The 17,663-nt window shown below is 39.6% G+C and overlaps 1 protein-coding gene across 2 annotated transcripts in view; it reads right to left on the bottom strand.

Annotated features, from left to right (window-relative positions):
• Window positions 1–17,663, bottom strand: part of zcchc10 (zinc finger, CCHC domain containing 10) — a 23,622-nt gene extending 5,959 nt beyond the window's left edge. The window contains exons 1-3 of one of the 2 annotated variants that reach the window (XM_063053195.1): window positions 17,609–17,663; window positions 8,772–8,933; window positions 2,475–2,513 (exon numbers count right to left, since the gene is read on the bottom strand). In XM_063053195.1, the coding sequence (XP_062909265.1) occupies window positions 2,475–2,513; window positions 8,772–8,933; window positions 17,609–17,649 (242 nt within the window). In that variant the 5' untranslated portion in view covers window positions 17,650–17,663. The remainder of the gene's footprint in view (window positions 1–2,474; window positions 2,514–8,771; window positions 8,934–17,608) is intronic. The other variant, XM_063053196.1, reaches the window with a different exon arrangement.

Raw genomic sequence — 17,663 nt, 5'->3', positions numbered from 1 at the left:
GGGCATAGAGGAATTCCATCTGCTGCACTTACTTTAATTGCAGTTCTTTGTTCTCAATTTTAGTATAGTGCATGGTGGCAGGGTACTATTTTACACCTTCAGAATAGGTTAGCAGACATCCCACCCTGCAGAAACTCATTTCAGGGAGGTAGCACCATCAATTTGTGGGAGAGGTGGGATGTCTACAATAGAGTAGCTCATTAGCAGCTAGCCAGCTAGTTTAAATAACGTTAGCTACGCTAATGAATGAATGACACCTGTTAAACTCACCTCAACACGACTTTTACAGTCTTAACCCACCATGGGCAATAGAAAAGTCACTGTTGCAAACAGTGCAGTGAGCAACAGTGTCATTATTTTGACCCCTATTAGGCAGGGGTACACTTTAATGTAGTCTGGGGTGACGTACGTTTTATAATTTTTTTGGAACACTCCACCATGGCGCGCGCTCTCTTCTGGTCGCTCGCGCTCTCGCGTGCTCTCGCTTTCTCGCTCGCATGCTCTCGCGTGCTCTCTCTCGTGGTCGCTCTCGTGCTTTCTCTTGCTTGCTCTTGCTCGCTCTCAAAAAAATTGATTTCCGTGATATTGTATATAATTTGCGGGCATCAGGGAGCCACTATTAATATGCGGGAGACTCCCGGAACTTCCGGGAGAGGTGGGATGTCTGGGTTAGATCAAAGTAACTTCACACATTCCTTTAAAGTTCAGCAGTACTCTGCTGCTAATATACCTTTGAAATAGAGCTACACATTGACTTTAAAGATCAACATAGGTCTTATACAACTTTTATATCTTTTTAAATCCTCAAATGTGGTGCCAGTTTAATGTACAGTAATATGGCTTTTGGAAGACAAGGAATTTGCTGGAGCAGTGCCAACATGCATCTTTGCATCCAATAAAAAACACTAGATTTTTACACATGCTCATCATCTAACCCATGTTGTATTCTCTTGGCCCACACTAACGTGTAGCAAATTTTCAAGGCCAGCTTGCACAACATTTTGGTTTGACAGAGCCACCCAAAAAATGCTTTGACACTGTTTACATTATGCCCCCATGTTTTAACTAAATTTTAGCTCTGGGATCTTTGATATTTAGAAACATTGAAAAAGTATTCAAAGTCTATTTTAAAAAACAATCATGCTAGTAATTACATTAAAATTTAGACAGACTAAAAGAAAAATAAATTAAAAATACTGTAATTAAATATAATTACCTACATTTGTTCAAGAATTATCTAAAACTTTTCTCCATTTCATGGACTAAATGGAGCTGCTGAACATGCACCAGGTTGGGGCTTCACTGAGAAGACTCACACAAGGTAGAAATCTTTGACTGACCCTCCAAAATGATTCAGATAACCAATCTGACCTTCCCCGCAAAAAGATGTGGATCACAGGCTTAACTAATAGTCATTTGCAGCACTTTGTAATGTGTAGATTGGATTTGAAGCTCTTTGGAATATCGTGAAGTTTATGAAACCAGTGCTCTATTAACATTTAATCTAAACTTATGTGGAAGTAGATTTCATATATTGTATTACTTTTTCTATGAGTGAAACAGAAAGCTGCTGTAAATACACAGCAAATAAGTTAGTAGTATTGATAGAAAACATGATGTCATGTTATTGATCAGAAAAAGGCAATATTCCGCATGGATAGTCACATTTACTGAGTGCCCAAATAAAACAATCTGATTTTTGTCACTACAATACTTATGTGCTGTGTATTTTCAGAAATTTATTTTTACTTCAGATCTGAAGTCTTTTTTTGTTGAGAAAAAGAATTTGCCTAGAGTTCTGCTGTTCAACTTATAACACTCAGAGATGAAGAACACATTTCATTGTGGTTTTGATCAATAATATTTTTTAAAAATTAAGATATTTATGTTTCAACATATGGAACTGAGGGATAGAGCTTTAGTCCACTAAACTATTCTATGAAATCCCGTGGCAATTATACATCATGATCCAGATCAATGTCACCAACCAGTAGTCAGATAAAATCCCTAGAATCAAACTTACAAATAAAAACCAAGTCAATTCACTGAAAAATAATCTAGAAAAACATATTTGAACACAGTCAAAGCAATTTCGAGAGGACCACATTTCCCAATATTTAGTTTTTTTCTACATAGATTTCAAACCCAAACTGCCTTCTTTTAAACATGTGCACCATATACTGTACTTGCTGCACAAACTAACAGTTCCAGAAATTGATAATTGATTTCAAGAATCACAAAAAATACCATACTGTAGTGAAGTGTGGGACAAGAGTTGATATCAGTGAGAAATGGTGGGGTTGAGAAGAAAGGAGTATTATTATTGAGGATCATGCCAAGAAGGTTGGAAGAAACAGGCTGATGGTATTCCGGCAGGCACTATGCTCTATGGAACTGAAATCTTAAAAGTAGTGTAGTGTACAGCAGGAATGAAGAAGAGTTATATAATAAGATCATGGCTATTTTAAGATTACCTTTTCTTCTTTATCTTCTTTTCTGCATTTCCTTGTCCACTGTTGGAATTTAAAACAATTAACTTCTTGGTTGAATATTTTATTTTCAATATTAAACATTAAAATCTTACCCAATGACATACATAAGCTTAATATCCTGTATGCTTCAAGATGCAGAATAATTTTTTAAGTGTTTATCCTAAACTTGAGACAACAATTGGTACTGGACAAATTTTTGGCAAATTCTTCTTCAACCTCCTCCCAAACTATATTTATAAATGTTACTTTTGTACAATTTACTCAGAGTAAAACAAGAGGATTTGAGGATGTGGCCTTTTTGAATGCTGATTTAAGCAAATTTAAAATAGCCTTTCACAGAGAGTTTGTTAAAATTAAACCAGATCAGATTAAGAATTCCTGAGTCCAAAGAGCACATACCTTCCTGGATTCACTACTGATGAAGAGCAAAATGAAGCTGGGCCAGGATATTGACACAGTTCATTAATAATGTCTATATTGTGGATGTACAGTGGCAGGCAAAAGTTTGGGCACCCCGGTCAAAATTTCTGTTACTAGCTAAGTGAGTAAAAGATGAACTGATTTCCAAAAGGCATAAAGTTAAAGATGACACATTTCTTTAACATTTTAATAAAACTTTTATTTCCATCTTTTACAGTTTCAAAATAACAAAAAAGGAAAAGGGCCCGAAGCAAAGGTTTGGGCACCCTGCATGGCAGTACTTAAGCAGTACCCTTTTGGCAAGTATCACAGCTTTTAAATGCTTTTTGTAGCCAGCTAAGAATCTTTTAGTTCTTGTTTGGGGATTTTCGCCCATTCTTCTTTGCAAAAGGCTTCTAGTTCTGTGAGATTCTTGGGCCGTCTTGCATGCACTGCTCTTTTGCGGTCTAGCCACAGATTCTCGATGATGTTTAGGTCGAGGGACTGTGAGGGTCATGGCAAAACCTTCAGCTTGCGCCTCTTGAGCTAGTCCATTGTGGATTTTGAGGTGTGTTTAGGATCATTATCCTGTTGTAGAAGCCATCCTCTTTTCATTTTCGGCTTTTTTTTTTAAACAGACGGTGTGATGTTTGCTTCCAGATTTGCTGGTATTTAATTGAATTAATTTTTCCCTCTACCAGTAAATGTTCCCCGTGCCACTGGCTGCAACACAAGCCCAAAGCATGATTGATCCACCCCCATGCTTAACAGTTGGAGAGGTGTTCTTTTCATGAAATTCTGCACCCTTTTTTCTCCAAACATACCTTTGCTCATTGCGGCCAAAAAGTTCTATTCAAATAGTTCAAAGGAACATCTAAACAAGTCTGATGCATTTTGGAAACGAGTCCTGTGGACTGATGAAGTTTTTGGCCGCAATGAGCAAAGGTATGTTTGGAGAAAAAAGGGTGCAGAATTTCATGAAAAGAGCACCTCTCCAGCTGTTATGCACGGGGGTGGATCGACCATGCTTTGGGCTTGTGTTGTAGCCAGTGGCACGGGGAACATTTACTGGTAGAGGGAAGAATGAACTCAATTAAATACCAACAAATTCTGGAAGCAAACATCACACCATCTCTAAAAAAGCCAAAGATGAAAAGAGGATAGCTCCTACAATAGGATAATGATCCTAAGCACACCTCAAAATCCACGATGGACTAGCTCAAGAGGTGCAAGTTGAAGGTTTTGCCATGGCCCTCACAGTCCCCCGACCTAAACATCATCGAGAATCTGTGGATAGACCTCAAAAGAGCAGTGCATGCAATATGGCCCAAGGATCTCACAGAACTAGAAGCCTTTAGCAAGGAAGAATGGGCGAAAATCCCCCAACAAGAATCGAAAGACTCTTAGCTGGCTACAAAAAGCGTTTACAAGCTGTGATACTTGCCAAAGGGAGTGTTACTAAGTACTTCCATGCAGGGTGTCCAAACTTTTGCTTCTGGCCCTTTACCTTTTTTGTTATTTTGAAACTGTAAAAGATGGAAATAAAAAAGTTTTCTTGATTAAGGTATTAAAGAAATGTGTCATCTTCAATTTCATGCCTTTTGGAAATCAGTTCATCTTTTACTCACTTAGCTATTCGCAGTAACAGAAATTTTGACCAGGGGTGCCCAAACTTTTGCATGCCACTGTAACTAAAGTTAAAAATTGGCACAACATCCTGGGATGAAGGGCCTGTCCTGTGCCATACAGTTCTACGATTTATATTCTAAACTACATTGTCTAGCTTTTCCACCAGGCAGTTAACTCACAGGTCGAACTTCATGCTTTCTGGAAAAAAAAACATCTAATTGATCTAATTATACTCGATCACTTGCTGCACATGGCTGGAGTTCAAAAATCAAAAACAATCAGACAAATTTAGATCTAAATCAGCTTTCGATCAGCTTAGAAAAAGAATTGTACTTGTACAATACCTTTAAGATAGAAAGCATCCCACAAAAAAACAAAATTCAGAGATATTATACCAGATAGTTGAAGAGGTGGATTTTAAGCATTTTCTTAACAAATGCAGTTGTAGGTTAAAGAAGGAAATTCCACAGATTGACATCACAGACAAATGACAGCAGGGATGTTCCAGAGGCTAAAACTAGAACAGGGCAAGTGCAAATGGGATGCAGTGGGAGAGAGAGAAGAAAAATAAGGAGTACACCACCGGGTACTTTGGAGTTGCTTCATTATTCATCATTGCCACAGCAGATGATCTGCTGACCATTGCAAAAATCCATCAGCCAGTCCTTATTAAAAGAATGGAGATGGGGAGGGTCAGTAGCTTTAAATTACTTTGTCAACATATCAGCGGATTTACCCTTGGACCAGCACACAAGTCTAATCACAAAGAAGGCACGATAGTGCCTCTGCTTTCTAAGAATGTGTAGATTTGGCATGTCAGTAAAAACTTTGACAAACCTCTACTGATGCACTGCAGAGCGTCTCCTAACTGGCTATATCACAGGCTGGTATAGAAACACCAATACTCAGGAATTGAAAAGGCTACTGAAAGTGTTGGAAACAGCCCAGTCCATCACATGGAAAGCTCTCCCTACTATTGAGTACATTTACACAGAACACTGCCACATGAAAGCAGCATCCACGATGAAAGTCTCCGACCATCCAGGCCATGCTCTCTTCTTCCTATTACCATGGGCAGCAGGTTCAGGAACAGTTAGACATATCTCTTAATATGTACAAAATAATCTCTTAATATGTACAAAATATACTAATCTTACTTTTTAATGAATGTAATGAACATGCCTAAAGCCTCTGGGGTAAACAATTTGTCACCATCCAAGTGAAGAAATTCTTTCTCTTACGTAAACACGAGGAATTCTGCAGATGCTGGAAATTCAAGCAACACACATCAAATTTGCTGGTGAACGCAGCAGGCCAGGCAGCATCTCTAGGAAGAGGTACAGTCGACGTTTCAGGCCGAGACCCTTCGTCAGGACTAACTGAAGGAAGAGCTAGTAAGAGATTTGAAAGTGGGAGGGGGTGGGGGAGATCGAAATGATAGGAGAAGACAGGAGGGGGAGGGATGGAGCCAAGAGCTGGACAGGTGATTGGCAAAAGGGATATGAGAGGATCATGGGACAGGTGGCCCAGAGAGAAGGAAAAGGGGAAGGGGGGGAAAAACCCAGAGGATGGGCAAGGGGTATAGTCAGAGGGAGAAAAAGGAGAGAGAGAGAAAGAAAGAATGTGTGTATATAAATAAATAACGGATGGGGTACGAGGGGAAGGTGGGGCATTAGCGGAAGTTAGAGAAGTCAATGTTCATGCCATCAGGTTGGAGGCTACCCAGACGGAATATGAGGTGTTGTTCCTCCAACCTGAGTGTGGCTTCATCTTGACAATAGAGGAGGCCGTGGATACACATATCAGAATGGGAATGGGATGTGGAATTAAAATGTGTTAGACAAAGGTCGCAAGAAATTTGGATCTTGTCTATTCAATCTCATCTCTTATGGTAAGCCTCCTGTTCCTGGAACAGGAGGTCAGCAATTTTAAAATCCTCAGTGTTATAATTTCAGAGGACCTGCCCTGCGCCCACCATGCAAGTGCAATTACAAAGAAAGCACAGCAGCACCTCTCCTTCCTTAGGAGTTTGCAAAAATTTGGCATGACCTCTAATACTTTGACAAATTTCTATTGATATGTGGTGGAGAGTATACTGACATTGCATCACAGCCTGGTATAGAAACACCGATCCCCTTTAATGGAAAATCCTACAAAAAGTAGTGGATACTGCCCAGTCCATCACAGGTAAATCCCTCCCCTTCATTGAGCACATCTATAAGGAGTGCTGTTGTAGGAAAGCAACATCCACCATCAGGGACCCCACCATCCAGGTCATGCTCTCTTCTCACTGCTGCCATCAGGAAGCAGGTACAGGAGCTTCGGGACTCAACACTACCAGGTTCTGGGAAAATTATTACCCCTTAACCACCAGGCTTTTGAACAGGTGAGGTTAACTACATTAAACTTCATTTGCCTATGAACTGAACTGTTCCAATGACCTATGGACTCACTTTCAAGGACTCTTCACGTTATGTTCTTCATATTTATTGCTGATTATTATTTTTTTCCTCTTCTATATTTGCACAGTTTGTTGTCTTTTGCATGTTGGTTGTTTGTCAGCCTTGTGAGTACGGTCTTTTATTGACTCTATTATGGTCCTCGGATTTGCTATGCCCCCAAGAAAATGATCTCAGGGTTGTATATGGTGAAATACATGTATTTTGATAATAAATTTACATTGAACAGTCTGGTGAATATTCATTGCAATCTCTCCTATTATTTTATATGAAAGGACATCAAAAGTACACACAGTATTTCAGGTGTGCTCACTAAAGTCCTAAATAAATCCAGTAAGTCACCTTTACTGCTGTATTTAAATCATCTTGTAATAAAAGTCAACATTAACATTTGCCTTCCTAATTGCTTGCTGACTGCACATTAGCTTTCAGTGGCTTCTGTACAAGGACTCAAAGGTTCCTTCGAACATCAATATTAACAAATATCATAAAAATACTTTGCTTTTGTGATTCTTCCCCAAATAATATCACATATGCCACGTTCTTACCCATGTACTTCAATAAAACTGGAGTTAACATGGAGTAATTATCTTACATACTCAAATAATGATGCCAGGGGAGTATAAAGATGAGGTGACGGCAGCCAGGACAAAAGTTTATTTTCCTCTTACCCCCCACTTCTCTCTGTTTAAAAGTAACTCTTAATGACCTTCTCTCAGAAGCTGTAACACTTCTTGAAGCCCTCTACTGATCAGGGTCAACCATGGATGTTGTGTCCCAGTTGTCTACGTGAAGCGCAAGTCTGATATCTGTGTGGAGATCAAGCTGTTGCCCATGTAATAGAAGGTTCCCCCTCTCCACACAGAGGATGAATCCCAAGGAATGGCAGAGTCCAATATAGTTTGGCAGCAACAGCCTTGTAGGGGTTGCCAGTCAGCGTTGAACTCTATGTAGGACTGTCTCAGGGACTCCAGCTCTGGATTTTTTCCTTGGCGTTTCCTCCTTACACCTTCCCCACGAAGCCTTCTGCAAGGCAGTGGAGGTTTAAGATCAGAGTTTACCTTTCCCTCGGTGAGCTGTCAATCATGGCTGACGAGCTCCATCTGCCCCAAACTGTAAGGCGCTAGTAAGCCGCCTTTGCCTTTCTTCTGTCAGTAGAAATGGTTCTGCTGGGCTGAGTAGCTGAGCCACACGTGAAGGCCTGGAACTGGACTTGGTTGCCAGAGGCTACTTGAGACACACGCCATTGGGAGCATTGAATAGGTTGTTGCTCCTCTCCCCGCCTCGTGTGGCAAACTTGTCATTTCTTTAGCATTTGTCTGCTTTTTCTTTACGAGTCTCAGGTGCTAGCTTGATGCTCAGCCCAGCACAGATGGAAAGCGTGCAAGGAGCCAGCTGGATTCGAACCTGAGACCATTCACTTCAAAGTTCAGTGCTGATGCCACTACACCACTGGCCGACAATTTAATAGGTAGTGGGAGCTTAAACCCACTACCATCCCCTGGCTAGAACAACCTTAAGAAACCAGTAACACTCGTTCAGCATGTTTTACATGCAAGCAAATATGTAGAACCTCAAGTTCTTACACAAAGCGGGCCATGCTTCTGGCAGCAGTAGTGATTAACGATCAAAAATCTTAGTTCCCTTGTTCTAGCTGAGACTGCGGAAGTCAATTGTGGTTTCCCTCCTCTTACCTCAAGAATTCAATCATACACGAGGAAACCCATGCACTGCAGCATATTAATCCAGTGAACTGTTGCAGAAATAGGATAACAAACATAAATGAACCTACCTTGCTGGTAATGCTAATTTATTCTGTTTTTCTTTTAAACTCTTTTTCAACTGCACGGTTCGTGATGGTCTATGTAGATACTTCCGTTTTCCAGTACACTCATAGGTCCAGTGACCATATTCTAAACATTTTTGACATCGAACATGTTGCTTATTAGCTTCCCTAAAATGAACAAAACAAAAAAAAACCTTTTAATCAAGCTAAGTTTTTCAATACACAATTGAGGAAATTAAACAAACCTGTTTTGGATATTTATTCAACATTTTTGTGAAGTGTGGTCTGCAATCTAAAAATAGTGGATTCTGGTTAATTGGGCCATCAGTTATCAGCAGCTGCTTATTTGGGAGTATTCTGAAAGAACAAAAACAAGTTGATAAAATAGCTGGGATTTCCTTCATTTATTTGGGACACAATGCTACCTAGTTGGGGTGGAGACTGCTGCCGAACAGTTTCTAACTAGCATCAGTTGTGTGCACTTGTGTGGCTGTTAGACACTACATCATGCTTAGAGTGAACAGTTTTTAAATAGTGAGACTTGTGTATGTTTGTGTTCAAAAAGCAGTGGTACTTGTCACTGATAGTTGCTGAGAAATAAGCAGTAGATAATTCAGAACTGCTTTGCTCATTGGAGATTCTAGCATTCAGGTTTAGAGGTGCCAAAATGGTCTGGAGTGAAAGTGAAATGATTCCACAACTTCAGCAATTTAGGAACTATGAAGAATTTGAAGGTGCCATCTAACTTCTTGGACGTTACAATGAAAATTAGGATTTGGTGGATGCAATAGTTTCTAACTAGCGTTAGTTGCATGCACCTGTGTAGCTGTTAGTCAATACACCATGATTAGGACAAACAATTTTAAAAATAGCGTCAGTTGCATATGTTTGTGTTATATTATTGATTTGGATTGACCAATGCCAAATAAAAAGCAGTAATTTTTGACACTACTTCATGCAGGAAGGCAATGAAGGCAGTGCATTATCTCGGTGTCTGCTCGGATTTTGTTTATTTACAGTCAAAAGAACATGGCAGTGAACACTAATCAGTTCCTCCGTTGATAACTATGAGGTACTAATACGCAGTTTTAGTACTGTAGTAATATTGGTAATGTTCCAACCTATTATGTATTTCATTTAAGTACATAATCTGTTACTCAATTAAGTGGTAGTTTGTCTTTTTAAAACTACTTCCATTAAACTTCAGCTAATTGGGACAGTCGCTTACTTGGGCCAAAATGTACTGTTCCTAATGTGTTCCAATAAACCAAAATCCTGTGTATATAGATTCCAAAATCATCACAGGTATAGTTTACAGATACAGTTTAGATGGCTAGGGGTATATCAGTCAGCGAGTACAGGAATAGAGAATTATATTGGGCACTGGTGAGACCTTCCTTGGAATATTGTGTGCCGATTTGATATTCTCAGAGAAGAATATACAGTAGATTCCGGTTAATTGGGAAACATCAGAACATTATGGCCCAATTAAGTGAAGTTTCATGGAAATAGTTAAAACATTATTAAAAAAAAAGATGCACTACCATTTATCTGAGTAACAAATTATGTATTTAAATGAAATACATAAAGAACATGATGAAAATTACTACCATGCTATAAAAGTGATTTATCTCTAATAGTTATCAATGGAGGAATTAATCTAGTGTATGCTGCCATGTTCTGTTGATTGAATGTAAATGAACAACATCAGTGCAGGACCTAGTGCACATAATGGACTGCCTTTGATGATTGTATCTTCCAAATCTTCATTTTCAATGTAACATGCGAGATGATTGTCCACACCTTCAAATTCTTCGTAGTTCATAACTTGTCGAAGTAGTGAAGTAGTTTCATTTTCACTCCCAACTCTTTCTGGCATCACCAAGCCTGAACAACTGAAACCGTAATGAGCAAAACAATTCTGAATTTTCTTAATGCTCATTTCTCACCAACTGTCAAGTGACAAAAATCACTGCTTTTTGAAAACAAACACACACAAGTGTCACCATTCGAAAATTGCTTGCTCTAAGGTGTAGTGTCTACCAGCTCCATAAATGCATGCGACTGATGCTAGTTAGAAACTGCTGACAACAGTGTCCTGTCCCAATTAAGCGGCTGCTTTGACTAACCGATGGCCACATTAATGGGAATCCACTGTACTTGCATTATGAAATGCAGCAATGATCTACAGACTGATTACTGCAACAGCAGGTTTTCAAAGAAAAAGCCATCAAGCAGACTGGGTGTGTATGTATATGTAAGGGTTATCTCATTCCAATGTACAAAATTCTTGAGGCTTGACTGGATAGACAAAGGAATGATGTCTTCCCTGACTATAGCATTTAGTGTCATGCCTTGCATTTTCAAAAAAATGAGGCAGCCATTCAGGATAAGATGAGATAGTACATCTTCACCCAGAGTTGGATCAGTTTTTAGAACTCTCTAAGCAATGAGGATATGGAGGCACAGTGTTAGAGTATATTAAGAAGAAGTTTGATATAGTTTTTGACAGTAAAAGAATCAAAAGATATCAGTTTAATTCTGTAAAGTGGTACTGAGCCATCAAACTTGATCTCATTGAAAGGCAGAGCAGACACAAAGGTCTGATTACTTAACTCCTGCTTTATTTTCCTGCATGATTACATTCTCAGCAAGATTACCAAAGCTGATACTGAAATACTTTGAATCGTGTTAATTATGACTGTACTAAGTTTCTGCTGGCAGAAGTAATAAATAACTATAGCCTTCAACATCAACGAGTATAAATAAAGCAGCTTTCTCATAGATTTGCTTATGTTAAATCTATGTCAATCTGGGTATATTTCCAAATACAAAATAAAAAGAATACATACAAACAAAAGCATCCGTTAGTCTTACGAGACCATGGATCTGTGCCTGTAAAGTCTTCACTCTCCAGGGCGCAGGCCTGGGCAAGGTCGTATGGAAGACTGGCAGTTGCTCATGCTGCAAGTCTCCCCTCTCCATGACACCAATGTTGTCCAAGGGAAGGGCATTAGGACCCATACAGCCTGGCACCGGTGTCGTCGCAGAGCAATGTGTGATTAAGTGCCTTGCTCAAGGACACAACACATTGCCTCGGCTGGGGCTCGAACTCACAACCTTAAGGTTGCTAGTCTAATGCTTTAACCACTTGGCCACGTGCCCACACCAGAATACATACAGGATACAGGTGTCCCCCTCTTTTCGAACGTTCGCTTTACGAAACCTCACTGTTATGAAAGACCTACATTAGTACCCTGTTTTCGCCTTCAGAAGGTGTTTTCACTGTTATAAAGAAAGGCAGCGCGCGATAAAAAAATCATCGCGCGATAAAAGGCAGCGCGCACCCCGAGCAGCCACTCTCCCCCGCATCCGGAACAGCATTGCTTAAACATGAGCCTGTGAGCAGCCGTTTGCAAGATGAGTTCTAAGGTGTTGGAAAAGCCTGAAAGAACTCGTAAGGGTGTTACACTTAGCGTAAAACTAGACATAATTAAGCGTTTCGATCGTGGTGAACGACGCAAGGACAAAGTGAGTTTGGCTTGTGGAAGCTGACAAAGATGATGTTGAAGAGGTTTTGGCATCCCATGACCAAGAACTGATAGATGAAGAGCTGATGCAATTGGAAGAGGAAAGGATAACAATCGAAACCCAATGCAGTAGCGAAAGTGAAGTCATCCAGGAACTGAACGTGAAGCAACTGCGTGAGATTTTCGCTGCAATGATAAAGTACGATTTTAATTTTGAAAGGGTATGTAGGTTTAGGGGATATTTGCAGGATGTTTTGAGTCCTTCCAAAGAACTGTATGATAGAAAAATGCTCGAGGCTCAGCAGTCAAGCAAGCCTTCCACATCAGCCACAGCAGATGACGAACCTCGGCCTTCAACATCAAGGCAAGCAGTCATAGGAGAAGATGAGCTGCCTGCCCTGATCGACGATGAAATGACACCCCTGTGTCCCACCACGCCAACCCCTGGGCCCCGGACAGATACTGTACCGATTTGCGGAGAATGCAGCGGTAGCCGGGAGGCACACAGCACATTTTTAAGTAAAAAGCCAAAATAAACATGCTGATTAATTTGGTAACACACATCAAAGTTGCTGGTGAACGTAGCAGGCCAGGCAGCATCTCTAGGAAGAGGTACAGTCGACATTTTAGGCCGAGACCCTTTGTCAGGTCTTGGCCTGAAACGTCGACTGTACCTCTTCCTAGAGATGCTGCCTGGCCTGCTGCGTTCACCAGCAACTTTGATGTGTGTTGCTTGAATTTCAAGCATCTGTAGAATTCCTTGTATTTGCCTAATTAATTAGGTGCCGCCTAGCACATAATTGTCGGCCCAGATCAGTGCCGATGCAATCGGCAATCGCCTCTGATCTGCGCCGACATTTATGTGCCGGGCAGCACCTAATTAATTAGCATGTTTATTTCAGCTTTTCTCTTAAAGATGTGCTGTGTGCCTCCCGGCTACCCCTGCATGCTTCACGGCAATGTATCAGTCGGCGGCCTGGAGGGTGGGGGCCACTGTACCACCCAACCTGCAACGACTCAGTCTAACACACCATCATCAGTGTGCTCGGTGTCTTCCCGATTCCCGTAAGGGATACTACACTGTACATACATTATTTCTACTTTATATAGGCTGTCTATTTTTACGTGTTATTTGGTAGATTTGGCAGTTTCATAGTTTAAAGGTTACTGGAGAGCGCCTTTATGCCAACAGCGCTTGCGTGAGATTTTCGTTACGGAGATCTGTGCAGGCAATCGTTGTAGAGAAGTATTTCTACTTTATATAGGCTGTGTATTTATCATATCGTTCCTGCTTTTACTATATGTTACTGTTATTTTAGGTTTTATGTGTTATTTGGCATGATTTGGTAGGTTATTTCTGGGTCTGCGAACGCTCACAAAATTTTCCCATATAAATAAATGGTAATTGCTTCTTCACTTTATGACATTTCCTCTTACGAACCGTTCATAGGAACACTCTACCTTCAGATGGCGGGGGAAACCTGTAGTGAAAATAATTTGAAGTTCAAAACAGCCAAACCCTCCAATAAAAAAAAAATCAACTAAATCTCAGTTTGCTTGCCAAGAATCTCTGGGTATAAAATTTGGCTAGGTGATCAATGAGTCCAATAGATTGCAGTCTCTTTCAGTAAAAGCAAACGACTGACAGATCCCATTGCTCCAGTTGCTGCTGCTGCTTTTTTTTTTACAGCCGATTGATCTACCTATAGAATCAGTGGGTAATAAAACCATCACTGAAACTGAACATCTATGACATTCAAGAAAATCAAAAACTAAAAACTGTCTTTATACTTTTGTTAAATTAGGACACTATGACACAAATATGTGAATAGATTTGATTAAATCAAAATTAAGAAATTTATAAAATTACTTTTTTAAATGCAGGTGCATCTTTCAATTTACAGAAATAAGCTTGCTGGTATAGCTGGCAACCCAAGGGCTGGGAATGGTACAGAAATTTGCATTCCTTGATTGATCATCTACAAAACCTACTGTTGTTGTTTCAGCAATCAGTTGAGGCAAGGTTGTGTTTACTGCCTTCATTCTGGAGTTCCAAACTTCATAGCAATTACAAAAAGCAATGCTAACAGTTCCAAGTGGAACTGTCAACTTCTAAACTGGAAAGTCTGGAGCTAGAATATCTTTCAGGCACTCAATAAATGACAAATACAAAAAGAATATTTTGACATTAAACATTCCTCCCCACTGCAGATTAGAAGTTTTCTGGGTCTGCAATTATTTATATTTGATTTTACCATTGGAAATACTTTTGTGTGACGATACAATTCAAAGTACAAACTCATTTCTGAAATAACACTTTCAAATAATCATGAATGTCGGTACTGTTTGTGCAGAGTAATGCAATTTAAATGAAAAGAGGCTATACAATACTCATACACGTGATGGGTGACAGATCCTATTTGACCAATCTCCTTAATTTATTTGAGGAATAACAACTCCAAGTGAACTACACAGATGCTTAGTGGAGCTTGAAAATGCCATGATGAGTTTCCAAATTGTATTTCAAGTTTCACATAAAATCAAACTGTGAACTTGCAGATAAACACTGGAATTGAAAATACCTCAGCTGAGAGTGGGAAAACTAATGGTACTTGTTAGAAGTGAGATGCTTAGGTGCAGGTACTGAGCAAATCAAAATAGGAGCCCTTGTTGAGACTTATTAATTTCAACGTATTTCGCTAATGTGAAGGACAGAAAATTGGAGATATTTAGTTAAATTTACCAATGATGCTAATTTATAAAAGATGAAAAGAAGCACAAACAAATCAAAAGTTACTAAATTTTGGATGAGAGTGGCAAACACAATGATGAAGCTGAACATGGACAATTCTGAAGATCTGCAGATTATGCACGAACAGTGATGAAAAAGGTAAAATTGAAGGAGGCAATAGGTTTAGCTTTCAACATGCCTAAATGATGTCTAATACCGAAAGAATGATGCTTAACTATACAACAGTCTAGTAAGATAGCTTAACAATATTAAGATGGAAGACATTTAAATATTTTTCACAATTATTTAAAATCTAGATGATTAACTACTGTGGTAATTTATGTTTTTATAACTAGCCATTGTATATGAATACAAACTGAGGCACCAATACACAAAAGTATTTCAAACAAACTTTGTAACAATAAAGAATAAAATGCATAATATTGTATATGACTAAGGACTTCCAGCATCTGCAGATTTTCTTTTGTTTGTGTATAGGTAGACTCAGTTAGTATTTTTGACAACCTAGAAATTTTGGAGTTTAAGATCATTTTTGAGAAACAACTTGCACTTAAAGAGACACAAAAGACACAAAAGATGCTATGATTTTCTCAAGTTTTTGGATAGTAGAACATTTCAATTTGCTAAAACCATATTAGAATTAAGACTAGCGGTAACACAGACAGTTTCATAGCTGATGACAGGAAGCAGGAGTCAACAGTTAGCCTTAGAAACATGCAGCCTTGTAAGCTGAAGCCTACCACTGAGTCAATTACAACATCAGGTCTGTGAACTGTTTGTCATGGTAAGCACAGTAGTCGGGGCCTAGAAATGCATTAGGGTTTCACTGTGCAAGTTTGAATCCTGCATCAATGTTTTTTTTTGCAGAACAGTCTCAAAGGCCAAATGGCCTAATACTGCTCCTATATCTTATGATCTTATGTTCGGTTTAATCTTAGACTAATATCAGGTAAGGACTGCAACCAGCATCTAAGAAATCTCAACAACAAATTGAAACTAAACTGGAACAAAAGATCTTCAACTATTACAGTAAAATTCACTAATCTTGATTTAGAATAGTTTGTGACACATGGCCATTATTCATTCAAAATACTCTCACATTCGAACCAAACAATTGAAGATTTAAGCTCCCTAACAGACCTGAGGGATGGCTGGGTGGAGATAATGTTTCTCCCAAAGGAGGTGTAAGGTGCTCCTTCCCTTCACTGGTCTGCAGATCATCTTTGGGCAAGGTGTAGCACCTGCATTGCCTCCTCCCCACCCCAACCCCCCATCAGAGTCACATGAAGCCTTGGGAGCAGGTGGTGGATGGTCATATGAGCAACTGGTGCATATCACAAGTCCTGGTTATGCGACCACTGACGCCAGATCTGAAGAGTATTGATACTGGCTGGGGTCATCCATCTTGTCAAGGTACTGCCCAGAAGACGGCAATGGCAAACCACTTCTGTAGAAAAAATTGCCAAGAACAATCATGGTCATGGAAAGACCATGATCACTTAATACGACACAGCACATAACAAACGAATGAAAGAGACCTGAACATTCCAATCCAGTACTGATGGGGTGCTGCAATGTTGGAAATACCATCTTTTGAATGAGTGATTAAATGCAAAAAGTCTATAAAATAAACTGCAATTACTTGATTAGCACCTCCCAAATCTTCCCCCTCAACTACATCAGAGAACAAAGCTAGAACACCATCTCTTACAAGCTCCCCTCCAAGTCACAATTCATCCTGATTTTATAACAGGTCCTTCGTCATCTGTACCAAAATCCTCAAGCTTTTACACAGCAAAACTATTATCTATTCCAGAATGATTGTAAGGTATTAGGACGACGACACATCATCACCTTCAGAAGGCAAATTAGGAGTATACATAAGCAATGATCTTGTTAGTAATGCCAGAAGCGAGGTATTATGTGGATGTTAAAAAAGTTGCGGCATTACATTAGATCGACAAGTATTTATCCCTCAATCACCACGCCGGTAAAAAACCCAGAATAGTCAAAGCATTATCTTACAATGTGAAGGATACATGCTTTGTACAAATTACACCCATTACCAGAAGGTTTTATTTGTTTTAAAAGGAATTATGATAAAAAGGTGGTTATTTTGAAACTCAAAATAAAATGTTTATAAGCGAAAGGTAGAAATTCAACAGGTGCTGGAAAACAGAGCAAACGTTTCAGTATCAATTCTGATGATCCGTCATCAAGCTGAAACGTCAGCTCTGATCCCCTTCACAGATGTTGCTTGGACTGCTAAGTATTTCCTGTGTTAATTGTAGGGATAAACTTCGCGACTACAAGTTCCTCCATGTCAATGATTCAAGTGCACAGCATGGTCTTTACGTGGTTGTGTAAACTCGACCGCCACCAGATATTTGGTGAGAGGTTGGGGCCTGGGTTGAAGATGGAAACTACTTTACCAACCTCACCCCCCCCAGATAAAGGCCATTATGCACTCATCCTCCAAACAATTCAGACTTCAGAAAGCCACAACAACGGTCTCTTGCTCTCATTGAACGGCGAAAATTAAAGGAAACCCGTATACTCACGCTTGTCTGCGAGCGATAAGCCTATGCATAGGTGTCGCCATCTTGGCTTCCCGAA

The sequence above is a fragment of the Mobula hypostoma genome, chromosome 7 (genome assembly GCF_963921235.1).
Source record: "Mobula hypostoma chromosome 7, sMobHyp1.1, whole genome shotgun sequence".
NCBI lineage: Eukaryota > Metazoa > Chordata > Chondrichthyes > Myliobatiformes > Myliobatidae > Mobula > Mobula hypostoma.
Note: the sequence above shows the minus strand (reverse complement) of the source record. Positions and strands in the feature narration are given on the sequence as shown.